We start from the raw sequence: 20,470 nt of genomic DNA, 5'->3' as shown, positions 1-20,470 counted from the left end.
CGCAAAATTGAATAGTGACTGTCACTACAGGGTAATTTTGGATATCCCCATGCACACACCTTACCTTCACCTGCCGGCTTGTATCCCAAGCTTCGGACTGAACCAAGCTTTGGTGAATGGAGGATTGATTACAACCTGAATCCACCAAGGCTTGATATGTAACCCCCTTAATTCTCACAGATAAGCGGTACATCCCAGCTCGATCGGGGGCAGCCTGCGGCGCGACCCAGACCAATGTCCCCACCTCCATCACTGGGCATTGGTCCTGGACATGCCTGGGCTCCCCGCAGCTCCAGCAAACCAGCCCAGACTTCCCACCCACGGCAGCGGATTCACCAACCTAGGAGTTAGAGCAGAGAGGGATAGGGGAAACCGGCAGGTTGTGCAATCCCCGAAGCCGGGGAGCCGGCTTGGGTGGGGGAATTCCCCGTTTCTGGGGAGGAGGAACAGCACGGGAGGAAACGGAGGGAAGAGAAGGAGGGGATACAGGAGAGAAAGCGAGAGAAAAGGATCTTGGAGCTCGCCGCTCCCAAATACACCGCCATATGGTCCTCTGCCAGCTGGATGGCCGTTTGAAGCGACACCGGGAGATGGCACTGGACCCACTCCGCTGTCCATCTCGGAAGCCGAGCAATAAACTGCTCCAGTACCACCAGGTCAATCACAGCACAGACGTCGAGTTGCTCAGTCAGAAACCACCTCTGGCAGGCGTCCCGGAGCTGCTGGGCGAAGGCAAAGGGGCGGCCGTACTCATCAATGGTCAGCAAGTGGAAGCGTTGCCGCTTTTGCTTGGGTGTCTGGCCGACACATTGCAGAATGTCTTTCTTCAAGTCGGCATATACCAGGAGGTCCTCTGTTGGTAACTGCTGTCCCACGAGTTGGGCTTCCCTGGACAACAGTGGTATTAAACGGATCACCCACTGGGTGCGCAGCCATATGCAGGCCCCCACCGTCTGCTCAAAGAGCTCCAGGAAAGCCTCTGGATCGTCTTGGGGGCCCATCTTGTTGAGCAGAACATGTAGAGGGGCGGTCGCGGGGTCTGGGGTCGCAGCGGCAGCCCTCTCCTGGGGCAGCAAGCTCCGGAGCACCTACCGGTCCTCCGCTTGGGCCTGGAGGAGCACGATGAACCGCTGCTACTGCTCTGCGCGCAGCTCGAGGAGGGCCTGATGCTGTGACTGGTGGATGTTGGCGAGAGTCTTGAATACATCCTCGAGAGGTGAGGCATCCATGGCAGCGTTCTTCTTTCTAGCTCCCAGGTTTTGGCACTAGTGTGACAAGTTCGCAAAGAGGTGAAAGGAGGAAGCAGGTGATGGCGAAACCAACTCAAAAGGTATTTTTATTTTATGAACTCAAACTCGCTTTTCAGCGAAAATGAAACAACACAGTCTCTGGGTGTGTGTAGCTCTCTCTCTCCCCTCACTGGCATCCGGCTCGCTCTTAAATCCATCTCCAACTCTCACTGCAATGACAAACTGTTAGAGACAGTCATTGACAGGTGATGATCCTCACTGTTCTCATCTCCCAATCTCGCTCCCCATTCACAAGCTGGTGCTCGACCACGCCCCCACCACCACAACTACGATTATTATTTATCACATACTATTTTTGTAGTATGTACACTGTGCACAGCATTCACATTTTTTTTTATGCATAGAATACCTACTGTAGAAGACCAACTACATTTTTTTCCAAAATGTGCAGTAAACAACAGAGCACACTTTACCATCTATATCTATTGTGATGAATGAACCATGAAGTGATATCAACCACAATTTTAACATCTCTTTCTTGACTCATTATTTGATCAGACTGCCTAGATTAAAGGCACTTCATGAAATGGCTTGAGTGTGCTTTTCTTTTCCTGCCCAAACAAGACAATGTCATCAAGATTTTTGGTCTATTTTCCCTGAAGAGAAAGACTGTAAATTTTACATTTAGGCTATGTATCTGCTAGAAGTCAATTGATAAATTTTTAGGAGTACAGCAGCACACTGTATTAGTTGACCCTAAAGCTAACAGTCATGAACTAACAGCCACAAAACTCAAATAAAAAATGCTAAATAACATATATGTAATAATTTAGTATACTACTGTTTAAAAAATCTGTTTCACATTGCATATGGTTTCACATACAAATTGTTTAAATCGTAGGCAGTATACAGTATAGATCGTACAGTACGCAGTATGTGTTTCATCCATAGGGATTTGACTGGATGGTGAAAAGTGACCAGGTCAAACGTGGTATTTATATAATAGGTTGGAGGGAAGGGGAAAGGCCAAATTAATGCCATTATTTCTAACATTTCTAAAATAATTAAATAACCACATACAACATTAATTACTTCCATGTAGGTATTCTAGATTGCCAGATCTATCTCATGTAACTTTTATGAAAAATATTGAATTTAGAGGAGAATCATTAACAAGTAATTTAATTAATGTCAGATGACATAATATATGTATCGTATTTAGTAGAACCACATTTGAAAGTACCTCAAATCAGATGGTAAATGTACAGACATTTTTTACATGCATATAGCAAGATCTGTCATATATATATATATATATATATAGGTGAAAACATAAGAATGAACTGACACTGTAAATGCAACCCTACCTTTTTGTTTAAGTCTGTTTGCTCGCTGTTTTTGCTTTTCAATGAAGGTGTTTATACGCATCATATCTGAACTGAGCAATATGTGTCATTCTGCAGGAGTGGTGCAAAATGCTGTCCCCCGCAAATGTATAAATATATATTTAAAAGGGCAACTGACACATTTATAAAAGTCGAGTTCTAACAGAGTTAACATAAATAATTTATGTAATAACTTCACAAATCTTTAAAAATAGTGGTTTATATGTTCTTTCCTATTGGGTGGCACATGTCCCCCAATCTAACCCCCAAAAATACACTTAAAAATTAAACACCTAATTGATTTTTTATATTTTTTTAAACACTTTAACATAATGCACCTTGTCAAGTCCTAATGAAATTGAGTTTTCTGCCTTTAAATTATAATTTTTTTTGAGTGAAAAATGGTTGTCCTCCATTTTTTTGTCAATACCAAAACAAACACAAAAAGTCTCTCTGAACTGATGCAAAACTTGGCTACACCCCAAACTATGTGACCAGGAAGACAAATTATGCAATTTCCTCTCCCTGGACCATGTGGTGAGTAGATGTATTTTAACATTTTGAAATAATAGTGTTGTAAAGTCAGAACACCTGGATGTGTTTTTAAAAAGTGTCATTACTGAACTTGTTGTTAGTCTTATAAAACACAAAATGTGACATTTGAAAAAATTACATGAGTTTTTCATGACTTTCCTCTGTTCAAATGAGTAATGTCTAGAATTCTACTGTGCTGACATTTAAATATAAGGGCAAGATTAGCTTGAATTGTCAAACCTGAAACATTTTTTGTCATTACTGAACAGGCTATGGTTGTTTTGGTAGTGATATTAAGTTGTTCTTTCTGGAGCTTCAGTTAATGTTCACATCAACCATCAAAATGGGGAAAAAATGTGATCTCAGTTATTTCGACCATGGCATGATTGTTTGTGCTAGATGGGCTGGTTTGAGTATTTATGTAACTGCTGATCTCCTGGGATGCACAATAGTCTCCAGAGTTTACTCAGGATGGTGCCAAAAAAAAAAAAAAAAAAACATCCAGTAAGTTCAGAAATTCCTTGTTGATGAGAGGTCAATGGAAAATGGCCAGACTGGTTTGAGCTGACAGAAAGGCTACAGTAACTCAGATAACCACTCTTTTTTACATTTAGCAAAGAAAAGTGATTGATTTTTACAGTAGTTGCATAAATTAAAGTATAATAGGGAACAGAAAATAGTTCTGAAATATAGGCACCAACAAATTTACTAAAAATTATTATTTTATGTTGAATCAACAAAAATGAAGAATACTTAGTTGTTTCCTATTCATTACAGTTTTTGTGTGTGTGTGTGTGTGTGTTATGTTTCAGTATTGACAAAAATAGGGACACTGTCTAAAATTAGGAATAATTGTGAAAATTCATTAAAAGATTTCAGTGTACCCATAGTGAATTTATACATTTCAGATACAGTGCAATACAAATGTAAAATAAATTTGGGAAGAAATTATTTTAAAAAAAATGTAAAACTCAGCCAACCCTGAATTCGCACCACTTCTGTAGAATTACCCATATAATGGCTGATATTTGATGAGTTGGCCTCAGGCTACAGGCTTTTCAATGACACATTCGTTAATGGCTTCTTGAGTCAATGATGATGTTAAATAAAATAATATTAATTAAATTTGTTCAAATATACATCAAACACTGAGTGATGTCCTGAGGGATTGTGCGTTTGTTGTGTGTTAAGCAGTAAGCTGTTTGCAATGCTGTTCCAGAATACACATGACATGTTGATGTTTTTTTTTTTTTTTAAAAAGAGCATAACAGAATTTTACTGTTCTCAGATCAAATAAAATAAAATCTCACAAAAAAACAAAAAAACATGCATAGAAGCTTTACAAACTACGCAATTCTCTGTAAAATCCCCCCAAAAAACTGTCTGTCTTAAAGTAGTATTCCGGGTTCAATACAAGTTAAGCTCAATCAACAGCATTTGTGGCATAAACTAGTCACCACAAAAATACATTTTAACTTGCCCCTCCTTTTCTTAAAAAAAAAAGAAAAGTGAACGGGGGCCAATTTTTCTTTACATTAAAATACTCTTTCAAAAGTATAGCCACAAGATGTAAACAATATGCGTGTAAACATGATTTTAGTGTGATAAAATCTCTCACTAATCTTTTTTTGTGTAAAATTATAGCCAATTTTACAACTTTGTTGCATGACGATGTAATGTCAACAAACCCTCAAACTAAAATGACTGTAAAAATTACAATTTAAACAATTTTACAGCTCAAATAATATATGAGTTTAAACAGAATAATTAATGTAAGTGCTTTTATAAAATTATAAACTTGAGATGTCTGCCTTTAAACCCTCCCCAAAAAAAAATGGCCACTTTCACTTTCATTGTCCCCATTAACTTCCATTGTAAGTGCCTCACTGTAACCTTGATTTTTGCTGGGGTTTTTTTTTGTTTGTTTGTTTGTTTGTTTGTTTTATATATAAGAAAAGGAGGGACGTGTCGAAATTATTTTTTGTGGTAATCAATGTTATACCACAAATGCTGTCGATTGAGCTTAACTTGTACTATATTGAACCTGGAACATTCCTTTAAATGTCCATTGGTGAAACAGATCAAACTTCATCAAGCTTTATGTTGAATTGTTGAGGTGATTTCACTGGGTTTGGGCCTCTTTGTTTTTAAGCTGCTCCAAAGTATTTTTTGCTTTTTTATTTATGTCATTGCCCTGTTGAAGATTAATTGCTGCCCCAATCGCAGGGCTCTCGGTTGTGCAGTACACAAACTCAATCAATTTCCCCTTTTTATCTTTCTAATATTTAGTCCCTGTTGGAGGAAAAAAAAACTTCCCCAAAGCATGATGCTGCTCTGAAGTGATGATGTGTATTGGATGAAGGTGCATGCACTGATGCAAGGCAGCACTCTATTGATATTCCTTAAACATTCTGATTGAAGTTTGTTCTTAAGCTCTAACCCTAAGTATTCAACTTCTGCAATTAATTCAGCCATAACTGTTTAATGTACAGACTTCATTCTAACTTTGATTTTTAAGAAAATTAAAAATGGTCTTAGGTGTTCTATTTATTTTTTGCTTTATAAACTTGATACATATAAACATGACGTTTAAAAATCTCTCATTTGAAATGCCACCAACTGTGATAATGTCATTGTAATATTTGCAAACTGAATTGCTATTGAAATTCTTCCTTGCATGTATTTGCATACTGAATAGTGACTGGTATTTTCGTCTTTGTGTCTATTTTTCCACCTATGGCCTATTTTACCCTACAAAGATAGTGTTGCATTATGTGTTAGATTCTCAGGCACAGTCGATACATACTGAGCATTCCAGTTCTGCTCAAATGAATTTATGCCCAATAAAACGTTCTTCTCAAAAGGTGCTTTATACTGACTACATTGAAAGTTAAAGGTTAATATTTTACTGCTTAAAATTCATTTAAATAAAGAGAACAGTAATTTGATTTTAACTTCTGGAACCTGGCCGTTACATTCTATTCCAAAAGGGATTTTAGTAACCTTTTTCTCTAACCATCAGATTTAAAAACCCTCAAATATTCACTGTGATTTCTAAAGGCTCTCTTGTCGACTGAAGTTTGTTTCTGTCTCATGAAAGTGTGTCGTCAGGGTCAAAGAGTGCCGTTACCTCTCAACAGCATTAATGCATCTTGTTTGCGGAGTGCGAAAGTCATTCTCTGGCTTCAAATGGATGAATTGCGGGCGTTGGGGTCGCGAGGATTTAATGATAGCTGGGGCCCGTTAGATGGATGTTTCCTCTTCAGGGTCCCGTGCGACTCTCGGCAAACCTGCTCTGGTTATTTCCTTTGAAGAGGTTCAAACGTTCAAGCTACTTCAAACACACACACATTCAGAGTTGTCAGCTGCCCCACAGACTGCATCATGATGGATAAATTGCAATTAATTAATTTAATTGGTATCTGGAATGCTAGACACATGTCCCTTATTGGTTGGAATTTTTCAAAATCTGCCTAAATGTCACTTGTTTACAGGGCTAGTTTTTGTTTTTGGTGTGAAAGGGTCTGTAAGGATGCATTGTTTTGCATTTTGTCATGGTGAAAATTTGTGCCCTTTAGTCACTCAGTTGATACTGAAAAGTAGTTTTTACAATGCTAATTCCATTGTTTACTCCAGAAAAGATCAATAAAGACACATGTAACGTCCCATTGATTCCAGAAATGGGTTTTGCTGATATTAAGGATCTGCACTTTTAGTTACGGGATGTGGGATTTTACATTATCGACTCCACCATCATCATAAAGTGTAATAATCTTTTCTACTCATATTTGCATGCAGTCATTGCTTGTTAAATGGAAAGTACTTATTGTCATCATAATATCTTTTGTGAAAGATTTCTCACAGCTCTCTATGTAAATATTAAGCTTGTTAATAGACAGTTAACAGACGGGGGGTGGGTTGTGTAAAGAGTGTTATATCAAGAATTCTGAGTCAAAACTATCTGAATTTTAATATACCTTTTTATTGAACTACATTAACATTTAGTCATTTAGCAGACACTTTTATCAGAAGCGACTTACAAATGAGGAGCATAGCAAGCAATTTGGCAAACAAAAGTGAACAATATCTGCAGTATCGCACTTCCAAGTTCTCAAAATGACTGGATTAGTATAGAAACTAGCGTAGAAGAAAGAGACAGACAAGGAATATACATACATTCAGTATATATATATATATATATATATATATATATATATATATATATATATATATATATATTATTGTTAAATAGTAAGTGCAATTAGTGTGTATTGGTTAAGTGCTCATAGTACAGATGTGTTTTTCCACTGGTTCTTGAATGTTGAGATGGTATCAACAGTGGAGATTGACCACAGAGGAACAGTTATTTGGGTCAGCACAGTTAAACTAGTGAATACCTCTGACAGCAGACAACATGCAGTGCTAATTAACTTATCACATGACTAGTTAACTAACCTCTCTCTCTCTCTCTCTCTCTCTCTTACAGGCTGTGCTTTTGTAAAGTTTTCCAGTCATGCAGGAGCTCAGGCTGCTATTAACAGTCTCCATGGAGGCCAGACCATGCCAGTGAGTATTTTAATCACACACAACCATACGCACAATGAAGTCTAATAGGGAAGAATAGGTCTAGGTACTAAAATGTTGAACTGTCTTGTGTCAAGTGTTTTTTATAATTGAAATTGATTAATGACAATATCTGGTGGCCAATTTAGCGGTTTTATGAATTGGCTTGTTTATTTTTACTTTAATTGTTTTACTGTTTAAATTTGGTTAAAAAGTGATTAAATAGCATGTAATGAGCTATTTAATTGCAGGTTCCCATTGTGAAAGCTTGCCCCATGCTGCGTTACAATATACTGTACGCAACTAATGAACTGTATCTTTTTTCTTGGTTAATTTTGTATTTATTTAGGACTTAGATGTTTGTGTCTGTACAGAAATAAACCCACCCTGAAAAATATTCACTGGGGTATAAAAGTGTGACAACTTGCCCCATCTCTCCTCTATTCACTCAAACATGCAGTGTTTCTCTCTGTTGGAATAGAGTTGTGTCATCTCATTCATTATATGCACAGCAAAATCCCCAGTGTTAAATTAACACTCTTTGGTGTCTCCAAGATTCCATTCTACAAGAGTGTTAAAAACTAACACTGAACACTGTTAAATCAACTCTGTGTTGTGTTGAATGTTGAATTGGCCAAACAGTTAATGAGATCAAGTAGATACACTCTCTAAGTGATAATTGTTAAATCATCAGTAATGACACCTTGTTAACAAGCAGAGTCTACTAAAGGAAAGAATGAGAGACAACAAGAACAGGAAAACAAGAGAACAAACCAGCAGACAACAACAATTAAATCTGTCTTACTGAGATGTACATTAACTGCAAATAAAATAGATTATTGGACAACAATATCTTAATATGTCATGTGAGGATGTTTAATGCAGGTTATTTTGTTTTTCATATGTGTACAAAAGTTATTTTTAAGAGAGGCTTGTCTCTATTTAGTGTTGCTGATGTCATTTTATTGTTCCATTTGAAGTCACCATTATGGTGATTATTGTTTACTTTGATTAAACACAAATATCTCTAAGACTTAAAACAAAATATAATTTGGCATTCTAATATGATTTGGGAAAATAATGTTAAAATTCAGACTGAGTATGGTAATAAAGATGGGTCAAAAGTTGTTGTGAAAAGTTGAGCAGTTACTGTCTTTAGAGTATATAATCATTTGAGCTGACAATAAGACACAGACATCAACATTTCACATACAAAACACAACAACGGTGACAATCAACAAACTAATTTTCAGGCTTATGCCACAATGCATGCTGGGTGCCAGTGTTGAGTTCTGTACTATGTGGACACCCACAATGCATTGCGACATGAATCTGGAAATGAGTGTGTTGATTGTCACCGTTGTTCATTTTGTATGCTGAGTCTTGATGTCTGTGTGTATCATTGACAACTCAAGAATTATGCTCACTTTGTTAAAACATAATAATTGCATTTACCTATCTTTATTACAACTTATTTCATAGTAAATGCAAACTTCAAATTAAGCTATGACTTCTAGTCTTTACACTTTGAACAAAGTCTCAGTGAGGTGCTTGAACTCATCAAAGAGTATTCTTGTCATAGTGCATCACAACTGTTCTCTTGAACAATACTGCACTGGCTGAAAGAAAATCATTTGATGATTATACAAAGTTCAAGTGTCTAACCAAAGTAAACACTAATCACTGTAATGGTGACTTCTAATGAAACAATAAAATGACATCAGCAACACTAAATGGACACAAAACTCTATTAAAAATAACTTTTGTATACATGAAAAACAAAATCACCTGCATTTCTAAAACATCATCACACAACATTAAGATGTTATTGTCCAATAATCTATTTTATTTGCAGTTGATGTACATCTCAGTAAGACAGATTCAATTGTTGTTGTCTGCTGGTTCGTTCTCTTGTTTTCCTGTTCTTGTTGTCTCTCACTCTTTCCTTAGGTAGACTCTGCTTGCTAACAGCAGTTGTCATCACTAATGATCAATTATCACTCAGAGAGAGTATCTACTTGATCTCATTAACTGTTTGGCCAATTCAACATTCAACGCAACACAATAGATTCAGCACTGCTCAGAGATAGTTCTGGGCTAAAGGCTCCGTGGGGTAAAGGCTCCTTTGATTTTATTTTCTCCTAAAACACTAAATAGCAACAAAAACCACCACAGCACTTTCCTTAACACCTGTTTGTCTCAATGCACTGTAAAATCTTCCTGGTCTGTGAGATAATGTCGTGTGGTGTCTAAAGGTTGAATTGATCTATTTATAGTTTTTTTTAAATGTTGCAAATATATGTAGCTAATGAAAATCCTTGAAATTAACACATTTCTTTTGAGACAAAATACTTATCATTTTCAGTTTTGTTTAAAGTCATTAAATCAAATATTTTTCAATAACTGTCCAATAAGTGAAAGGATATCATTTGGGTAAAAATCCCCCCTGTTGCAGGGGTTAAAGGCCCCTATTAAACCCATTGTTTTTTTAAAGTGGGGCAAATAGATTTGTTATGAAAAATATTCAAAGTGGGCTCACATCGACTCCAATCATAAGAGATTAGTTTGTTTACAGAATACTTGAGATGTAATGAAATGTAAAATGTGATTGGAATTAACAGGAAATTGTTTACTTTTTTCTGAAGTATTTATTTTGAGTAAGCATCATCTTAATTTGTTACTCCAAAAAGCATATTGGTGTCTCAAAATTATTTGCTTTAGTACTATAACTGTTGCCCCAGTATCTACATGATATCACTTTAAACCCACTAGGGGCCTTTTACCCCAATTGAGGGAGCCATTTAGCCCATTTCTTTTCACACAAATGATGTTGCTCCATCAATATTCAATAAAAATAAATCTTTTTATTTTTTTATTTTGATACATTTTGTGACCAGAAAAAAAGCTAAATTTCCTTAAGGGGTGCGTTTAGCCCCGTTGTACCCTATATGTTGAAATTAACATTACCAAGATTAATAAATGCATAAAAGTATTGTTCATTGTTAGTTCATGTTAACTAATGTTGTTAACTGATTAAGTTGATATAAAACAACATAACACAGTGATTTTAGTTTGCCTTGTCTGTTTACATTCTGTATTTCAGCTCTTTTATAGAACCGATTGTGTTTAAAACTGCGACCAGCTGCTAAAATACACACGTGACTTTAGCTACTTTTATAAAGAAAAGTTTTCTTTTCTGCTGGTTAAACTAAATATGTTTGTCACTTTTGTTAGTTCAATTCCATCCAATTCTGCAATCATATTTCCAGGTATTCTTTTTTTTTTTTTTTTTTTTCTGTCCTATGTAAATTTCCATGGCCAAAGCAAAATCTCCTCAAATGGGGTTAGTTTTCTGAACCTGTGACAAATACCTCGATGACAGCTTCCAGTCACAGCTTATCACATTCAACAAATTCATTTCATACAGATATACAGCAGCGTTTGGTTCCAACCATGATTAACGTGTTTGTTTGTGGCAATGTGGCTTTCTGCAGGAAGAAATGTCCAGTTCTCAAAAAATAGATAGAAACACCTGCTGTCATTTCACCATAACATATTCAGACCAAGAGACTCCTTGAACATCAGGCCATTTGAGATTCTTGGTTTAAGACATTCTGTGAACAAATTACAATTAATTTTGGCAGACAAATTAATGTGTGTTCTGTGACACACATTAATTTGTCTGCCAAAATTAATAGTAATTTGTTTTTTATAAAATAATAAATGACCAAACACTCAAAGTGAGAGATAGTGTGGGTCTTCTAAATGCTGTGAGAGAGACAGAGATGAGTTCATCTCATTATACCTGATGTTCTGGTCTTTCAGTTCAAGCAACAGACCTGGAAGAGAACAGCAGTATCGCACAGTCCATTGGAACAGCAAAAGGTCATTAGGAACGATTAAATAAAGTTAGATCTGACAGAACTGCACTAACTCGGACTAACAGCACTAGGCTGTTTCTTCAACTATGGGCTTTTTTGGTCCTGTGGACTTTTAGAAATATAACCCCCTTAAAACACACTTTACAAACTCACTAGTTAATTTAATATAATTAACTAGTTTCCATTAATAGGACATGCATAACAGGAGAATTCTATAATACATTATATAATACAACTTAGGGACAGTTGTAATTTGTGATAAAAATAACAGCATTTTCACACACCCACAAAATGGAAAAGGTATATGTTTATTTCACTTTCTGCTTAGATTCTTATAGTTTAAAATGTAATAATCAATATTTTTATTAGAGATTTTCATACTTTAAGATCAATCACTCAAGGGTAATACAATAAAATCTATACATTAAAGATATCCTAAAAGAAGATAAATAATGTAGGTAAAAAGTTCCCAAAACAGTTTTAATGTGACCTTTATATAACAAGTTGTAGTCCTAGTTTTAGTAAAAAAAAATCCTCCCCTGGGGCCGGTTGCACCAGCTATATTTATGTTACAACTTAGCCTAGTTGTGGCGTAAATAGGCACTAAGTCACAATTTACGCACTACTAAATATTTGAGTGTTACACCATTAAACTTAGGTAGGATGTAACCCTACGTATAAACTAAATATTTCCGGAAGCCTTCCGACCAGGAGTAACAGATGGAATAAAAAAGCAGACTGATATTTTATGACATCAATGAGCTCAAGTTTTGGTTGACAGGCTTCATTCCTTTCGACAAATATGATGATGTTGGCATTTACATTCGTTTACATTTACGGGAGAAAACATTATGTAAAAACTTACTACTTCAGCATGAAACCGACCCAACGGTGCACTTTCCAGTGTACGCCACCCGGTGTCATGTTTCAACAAACGAAATAGATATTAAAATGAATACATTTCTAAATGTCTGTTATATTTTTTATTTATTTATAAATACTTATTTATTCATTTTAGATACAGTTATTAAATGTTGTTATTTGCATAGGCTAAATATACCATTAATTAAATCTTGTTTTATTACGTATTGTATTTTAATGGGGATATAATTTATTACAACTGACAGTAGCATGAGCAAACAAGGTCTGAACATCAACCGTAATGAGAGAAAACTGAAATGCATGGCTTTTTAATACTTCTGTGTACAAATTTGAAGGCTGCTTATTGGATCAATTAAGGTAAACGTCGTATTATGCGACTACGCATTACTTTATGGAGAGCTTACGACCTACCAGTTAAGTCTTGCCTTAAGAACAGGTGGTGCAACCAAACTAAGCACTGACTTAGCAACTGCTAGTTAGTTTGTAACTTAAGCCCTTTGTGTGAACTTTACGTCCTAACTTACGTGAGAACTTGCGCACAGCTGGTGCAACCCTACCCTGGAACATAAAATTGTCCATAGTTGAATAAGCATCCAGAAACAGCGTCATGGGAGCAGTGGCGGCATACAGGTCACTTGCGGTCCAGCTTGTGATGGGATGTCTCTCGATATGCTACGGCCTGGTGGGGAAACCACTGTCAGATTAGAGCGGGTTTCTTTGCATCTGTCTCTGTTTATCATTGACTTTGTTTACTGTTTGCTGTCTGCCGTGGTTTGTGGCATGTGTGTGCTCAGGGCCGGCATAGGCGGTGCAATCTGCCAGTCTTCAAGGGCATGATCTGAAGTGTCCTATCATGCCTGGCATAAACAAAACTGAGAGGACGGTCTGGTGTCCTTGTCCTCCCTGTGAAGTTCATTTTGTTTTGTGTGATAATGTCTGTTTTCTCCCCTCATAATTTCTTTTATTTCCTGACCCTAGTGAACCTTTACTCACACAGATCTATTAAACCCTCAGAGAGAGATTTTGTCTCGTGAGAATGGCAAACGTCCAAGCAAATAATTGGATGATTGTGATGTAGTCGGCACTTTCACAACAGTATCTCTCTCTCTCTTTCTCTGTCTGTCTCTCCCTTTTAGTGTATTTTATATTATCTCTCTAATCATGACCACAGCTGCCCTTGTGTGTGTGTGTTTATGTGTAGCCTATGTATGTGTTTCCAACATTCCAGTTCAGTAATTAAACATGAGCATTACCGGAATAGTCTCCTTGTCAGGTACATGCAACTGTGTGCATGTGTATGTTTGTGTATGTTTAAAATGTATTTCGATACTAATTCTGTACATTTAGTGCCACCGCTGGCCAAATTGATGCCCGTCGCAGAGCTTCGCGATCGTGTGACGAAGGGGTGGGGGTTTGGCTTGCGCAATGCACGGTCCAAAAGTGCAAGTGGGGTGGGAGAGTGGATGGGTATACGCGACTGCTACCGTGTCCTTGAATAACATATAACGTGTGAGTAAAGGCAGCTGGTGGAGTTTCTGTTGACCCCATAGGGTGAGATGGTGCCACCCTAGGGAGTCGGTGCCCAACGCAGACTGCGTAATATGCGTATAGGGAGCGGCAGTGCTGAATACACTGTCGTGGACATTTTGTGGTGCTGTACAGTATGGCAAAAATGCAGCCTGATGTCTTGAAAATTAGGTGACTGTGGTGACATTTTTGCACAGGGATATTTATGTGTTTCCTTACATGTACTGCAGCAGTTTCAAGGTGAAATGTCCACTGTGTGGTGCTAAAAGTGAGTTAAAATTATTCCAAACAGATGAACACTACTAATTATCCGTTACCCAATCAGCTCGCTCACTTGCAACATGTTAAGCCAATTGGCAAGCATGGTGTAAACTGATTGGTCCTTTGACAGTTAATCGAGTAGCCATTAAGCTTGTGCCCTCCCTTTGTCTAACATTTAAATTGCTCAGTTTTGCATATAAGACAGTTTCACTGCAGCGTGCAGTGAAATGTTTTTCTCTGAAAATGCTATGTGCTCAGGTGGTTGGTTGGACTTTTCTCTACCAGCTTGCACGATAAGGTCTGAATTTGACCATGACACATAGAGGCATGTTTTTAACAAGGTAAGCCTTAGCCAAATCTGCCTGGCACACATCGCTATATTAGGTCAATAGATTAAATAAATCCACACATAGCTTGTCTAAGTCACTTTTCTGCTCTGGGCTTTCCTGGTTCAGGTACACATAATGAGTTAGGTCACTTGCTGTTTAAGCCATTCGGCCAAACAGGACCAGGCACATATAGAAATTTTGTTCATTAACGTTACACCATTTTACCAATGGCCAAGGCAAACCTAGCTAACATACACTCTGAGCACATGGCTCTTCGGAGCAGCAGTACACAAGTCTTGGCAATAGACATGCTTGGTGTTTTGTGGTAATGTGTTATGCATATTGTGCAGCTTTTCTGCTTTATTAGGGGATGACTTGTCATGTCTATTCATGCATCAGCATGTCATACATGCTTGATGCATCATGTTTTGCGTTTTGTCTAATTGTGTAGCAGCATGTCCACATGCTTAACTCTGTATGTCTGTATTCTAGCGGTAACAAGTCTTCGTACTTGCTCTGCAGCAGCAGTAGCATTGTCGCAGATCTAGTCCCCCAAGAACAAAATCCTATCACTATGTCATAGCCACTTTAACATGCTAAATCTTTGTTGTCATGTTTTCTTGTGTTGTATGTTGAGTGGTGTTGTGACCAAAAAAAATAACATTAGAGAAGTCATAAGTGGAAAATTGCACTAAAAAAAAATAGATTTGTCACGGCCAGAATGCAAACAAACAATCAAACAAGAAAAATAAATAAATAGTATTTAGAGTACTCAAAAAAATAAAAAATAAAAATAATTAATTTGAATTAGAAATCTCCAAAAATGCACTCTCTGTCAGAGGCTGCAATTTCTTTGGTAACTTCCTGTTAGAGGAAAAAAAACCTTTCCCCCTTTCTCTCTTTCCTTTAAACACTAGATATTCTTTTATAGTTGAGGCTCCTCCCCTCAAATTCAAATAGTCCAATGAAATGAACCGTTCAATCAAAATCTAAATAACTCCATTTCACAATATTTTACCATCACACATGATTATTATATAGCAAGTCAATACATAATACATAAATTTAATGCAATCAACAATAGCAATATTGACATGTTTTAAAAGCACATTTTCAGTTCAGCAAAATCTCATACATTCACATGGACCTTCCCCATCCAATCAGAAGCTTGGCCCCTCCCATTCAGGAAGGTATTAAAACTGCTTCCTGACCATGTGCTTCCCTACTAGCTGTATCAGAAGGAATGTTAAGACAAACAATTAGATTACAAAAGAAACATTAAAACATTGCATTTGAGCACTGTTCTTTATATGCTTGATATTTTATGTTTATGGGAAATGCAAATAAAGAGAACTGAATGGTAGTCGCAATGGATTGTGCACATTCCGTTGGACTAAAGTTTGGTAAGTGTTTATCAATAAACATTTTTTATTAACTAAATGGTGTGTTGAGTGGATTATTGAGAGTGAACAAAGTAGAGGTTGTTTACAAGCAATGTTTAGTAAACAGATATTTGCTCCTTGACATTTCTCCCCATCACCCCTTCTGGACAGTGCATGTTTGACAAATGTGACAAATAATCTGCAATAAGGTTTCTCCTACCTGGACAAGGCTCAATGGTGAATTTGTATGGCTGGAGGGCCAGACACCAGCACAGTATTCTTGTTACTTCTTTGCATGGAGTGTATCCATTTCAAGGCTCTATGGTCTATTTGAAGTGTGAACTCTCATCCAAGAAGACAGTATCTGAGTGAGTCAACAGCCCATTTAATAGCCAGTCCCTCTTTCTCAATAGTTGAGTACTTCCTCTTTCGTTCAAAAAGTTTTCAGCTCAAGTACAACACAGGTCTCTCTGCTCCAGGCTCTCCTCAGGCTAAGACTGCTCCTAGGCCAACATCAGAGGCATCGACCTGCACAAGAAACCTCTCAGCAAAGTTAGGACTCTGTAATCTTTACACAGCAGTTCTTTAAGGGTTTCAAAAGCTTCTACACATTCACTAGTCCAGTGTAATTTGGAAGGTGGGGTAGCCAAGTGTTGGGCCTCATGTATTCAGATAGAAGACAAAGGCAGGCCTAACACAGTCGTAAAAACCTAACTCAGGCCCCTACATACCAGGTCATAAATTATACTGATAAAAATCGTGCCAAAATCAAACAAAGGGAGTCCAAAACAGACTACAAATCCCATGAAGCCTTGCTTACTAAAGGATCGAACTCTCAACTCCTATTGGATGAGGCACATGACAGAACGCACCTCAACCATGACATCATCAGGAGTAGAAATACCTCTGAAATGCTTCCGGGATTTGCTTCCAGCAACTTTGCTCTCCGTGTGTAGACGCAGCTCATCGCTGCTCTCAGGTGCAGCCTCGTGGCACAAGGAATTAACGTCCGACTTGAAACTGTGGCCATACAATCTCCATCTTGCTGGACAAGTTGAGATTACTCTGTGTTCCACCGAACACTCTAACGGATCCGAAGGAGACCGCCGAGCAATCCGCATCTTCATCTGTTTGCCTGCAGAAGTGAAGAGATAAAAGATTTCTCTTCCATCTTCAATCAAGTCAATGTCACTGATTTCTCCGCCAGCCCGCCGAGAATCAGCAGCCGTACCGCCCGCAACAGAGTGAGGAAACGGCCTCCCGTCATCACCCGAGCCTCGAGGAACCGAGTCTGAGTTAAAGGACGGATGAACACACATTCTGCATCCTCATGCGATTCAAGTAAGAGGTTTACATCTGGGCAGAGATAGAATATTATAGTGTTATTCTTGTGTTTTCAAGGTTTTTGCTTGTACAGTTTACGGACCGCCATGTCCGCTCACTATTAATACTCAGGATATTAATTATCATGAATTTGATTTGCTGTATTGTGGTCCAACCACATAGGACTGTTGTGCATTTTCGCCATCGCGGGTGAGACTGGCAAACTGAGTTTATTCATTAAAGAATCAAAGACCGTGGGGCTGTTTACGAGCCGTCCACCGCATCTCTGTGTGATAAACTAACAGCTGCTTTCTCTCCCACGATCGTGAAATCGGCTTTGGGGCCGTCACTTAATTCACTCTCTCTCTCTCGTACTAACCACACACACACACGCGACCCCTCACAAACATTCTGGCACACATTTTTGGCTAAAAATGCTCAGCTCAGCTTTGTCCCTAAGCTACCATTGACTGGTTTCTCTCTGCCCACATTCGCGGTCATATTCCCTGGCCGGAAGTCTCGCGTGACACACTCTCCATGAGAGTCACGTCTGCCATTTTGTGCGCATCCCTCCTTACACACACACACACTCTCACACACACACCCTTATGTGTTATAGGATTATTTTGATTTCCATATCTAATCATATCACTGTTTAGTGTGTGGTTGTAAGTCGGAAGTTTATTGACGGCATTGTATTAATTATTAATTGATATTACTGCATAAATATACTTTGTCATATTACAAAGAGAAGTGTTTTGGTTTGTTTTGCATACACCTGTGTCATGCTGACGGGATGTCAGTGCTCGGATTAAAGCCTTCATTCATTGTTTTTTTTCCTGAAAATCGATATTCTTCAGATGTTGATTTTCCTAAGAAAACAATCTAATATTGAGACTGTTATACTATCTGGTTATTAGTCCCTGATTCCAGGGTGGTGCCCCATCAATGTTAATCCTTATTAATATTCTATTGATTTTTGATAATTGATAATTATCTGATGATTGTTGAATTTGAATGATCAATAAGCTAGTGTTAATTTGAATTAATGTTGCATCGATGTTAATGATTAGTGATTATCTTTGATAATTGTTGATTTAAAGGATTAAAAAAAGCTAACATTGATTCTCATCAATGTTCTATTGATTTTAATAATTATCTTTGGTAATTATTAATTATTGCTAATAACCAAACCCGCTCATAAACGTAGCGCACTACATTTACTGGAGCCCCATATGAGGTTTTAATGAGTTAGATTCAATTAATTAATTTAAATATTACTTAATAACTAAAGAAATAATTATAAATTATTTCTGATAGTAACACTGATCTAAACAACCAGTAAAGCCCGACACAAGGATGCAAAATGGGGAATAAACCCATTAAACGAGCCAATTAAACCAAGAAAAAAAATGCACTTGCCTTTTGGTTTGTGGTCTTGGGATTCTTCTGATGGTCTCAAACATATCCACTTGTGGCTTTATTTGTCCATGGCCAAGGTGGTAACCCAGGTACTTCACCTCCTTCTGAGCCCATGAGCACTTGGTTTGGTTAATGGTTAGTCTAGCATCTTGCAGTCTTTGTAGGATATCCTTGAGGTGACAGATGTTCCTCCCAGGTTCCATTGTAAATTATCAAATCTTCTAGGTATGCTGCTGCAGACTGTCCACAGTTGGCAAGTACAATGTCCATAAGTCTTTGAAAGATTGTAATCCAAAAGGCATGACTGTATACTGGTATAACCCAATTGGTTCACCAATTGGTGCACGAAAAGCTATATAGGGCCTATAGGTTGGATCAAGTGGGACTTGCCAATATCCTTTACAAAGGTCTAGGGTAGTCATATACTCTGCATTACCCAGTCTTTCTATTAGCTCATCTATTCTGGGCATAGGGTAGAAATCAAAACATGACACATTATTTTCGAAATTCTGTGCAAAATCCTTTAAGTACCAAAAGTATAGGGCTAGACCAATCACTTTTTGAAAGTTCTATGATTCACATCTCCAGCATGTTTTCTACCTCCTTCCTCAATGGCTCCACCATCTTCTCAGGAACTCGGTAGGGCTTTTGTCAAACTGGAGTGGTGTCCTTCAAGACAGTGTTGCAGGTGATGACTTCGGTATGGCCTGGTCTTTCCTGGAAGAGAGATGGAAATGACTGCTACATCTGTATCAGTTGATTTTGTTGTTCTTCACTCAGATGTAGAGGTTTAGAGTGTCTCCTGGTGGTCACACTAGTTCCATGCCTGCCTAATCTTCTCTATCCTCCAACTCTCAAACCATCATCACTGACTGCCCTTCAGGATCAGGAGTCCTCTCCTTGAACTTTCTCAACAGGTTCACATGGGAAATTTGTTTAGAACATTTCTGAACATAAAATTTCATAGGTCACAGGGCCAAGTTTTCTAGTAACAACGTATGGCCTTTGCCACTTGGCAAGTAATTTACAAGCACCTGAAGGCAACAGTACCAGCACTTTCTGTCCAGGATTTAGATCTCAGTCTCTGGCATGTGTATCGTGCCTTTTTTTTTTTTTTTGAGCTGCTTTCAGGTTTTCTTGAGCCATGGTTCTGAATTTCTCCAACTTGTACCACATCTGCAAAATGTAGGAAGCAACACTGCACTGGGCTGGTTCCTCTGTCGTATATCCCTCCTTGAGCATGCCCAAGTGTCCTCTAACTTGCCTGCCATACAAAAGCTCAAAAAAGAGAAACCAGTTGAGGATTGAGGAACTTCCCTATAAGCAAAAATGAGGAAATGAATTCATCTATCCCAGTCCTTACCTGTCTCATCAACAAAATTTCTGAGCATGTTTTTAAGTGTACAATTAAAATTTGACCTGGGACCTGGTAATCACAGAACAAGACTCAGGCACAGCATTCACAAGATCAGTTAAAAAAGGCAAATCATCACCTAATACCAGATCAAATGCTAGTCTTTTGACACACACCCACCCTCAAAAAATTGGCATGTTCATCAATCACAATAGTTACATCAGCAGTTGGATAATTTTTTTCTTCACCTTGTACACAACCCAAACATACAGTGTCCCCATAGTTCAGCATCTCACTGTTCAGAAGATGAGATTTTTAACTGAAGTCTGAGTACTACTTACAGGTGCATCTCAATAAATTAGAATGTCGTGGAAAAG

The 20,470-nt window shown here is 37.8% G+C and overlaps 1 protein-coding gene across 1 annotated transcript in view; it reads left to right on the top strand.

The window, feature by feature from the left end:
* The window catches only part of LOC127416608 (CUGBP Elav-like family member 4), a 169,790-nt gene that overhangs the window by 120,241 nt on the left and 29,079 nt on the right, over positions 1–20,470 (top strand). The window contains exon 5 of the mRNA XM_051656040.1: positions 7,656–7,735. Coding sequence (XP_051512000.1) covers positions 7,656–7,735 — 80 coding nt within the window. The remainder of the gene's footprint in view (positions 1–7,655; positions 7,736–20,470) is intronic.

Source organism: Myxocyprinus asiaticus, chromosome 26 (genome assembly GCF_019703515.2).
Source record: "Myxocyprinus asiaticus isolate MX2 ecotype Aquarium Trade chromosome 26, UBuf_Myxa_2, whole genome shotgun sequence".
In the NCBI taxonomy this organism is placed as follows: Eukaryota; Metazoa; Chordata; class Actinopteri; order Cypriniformes; family Catostomidae; genus Myxocyprinus; species Myxocyprinus asiaticus.
Note: the sequence above shows the minus strand (reverse complement) of the source record. Positions and strands in the feature narration are given on the sequence as shown.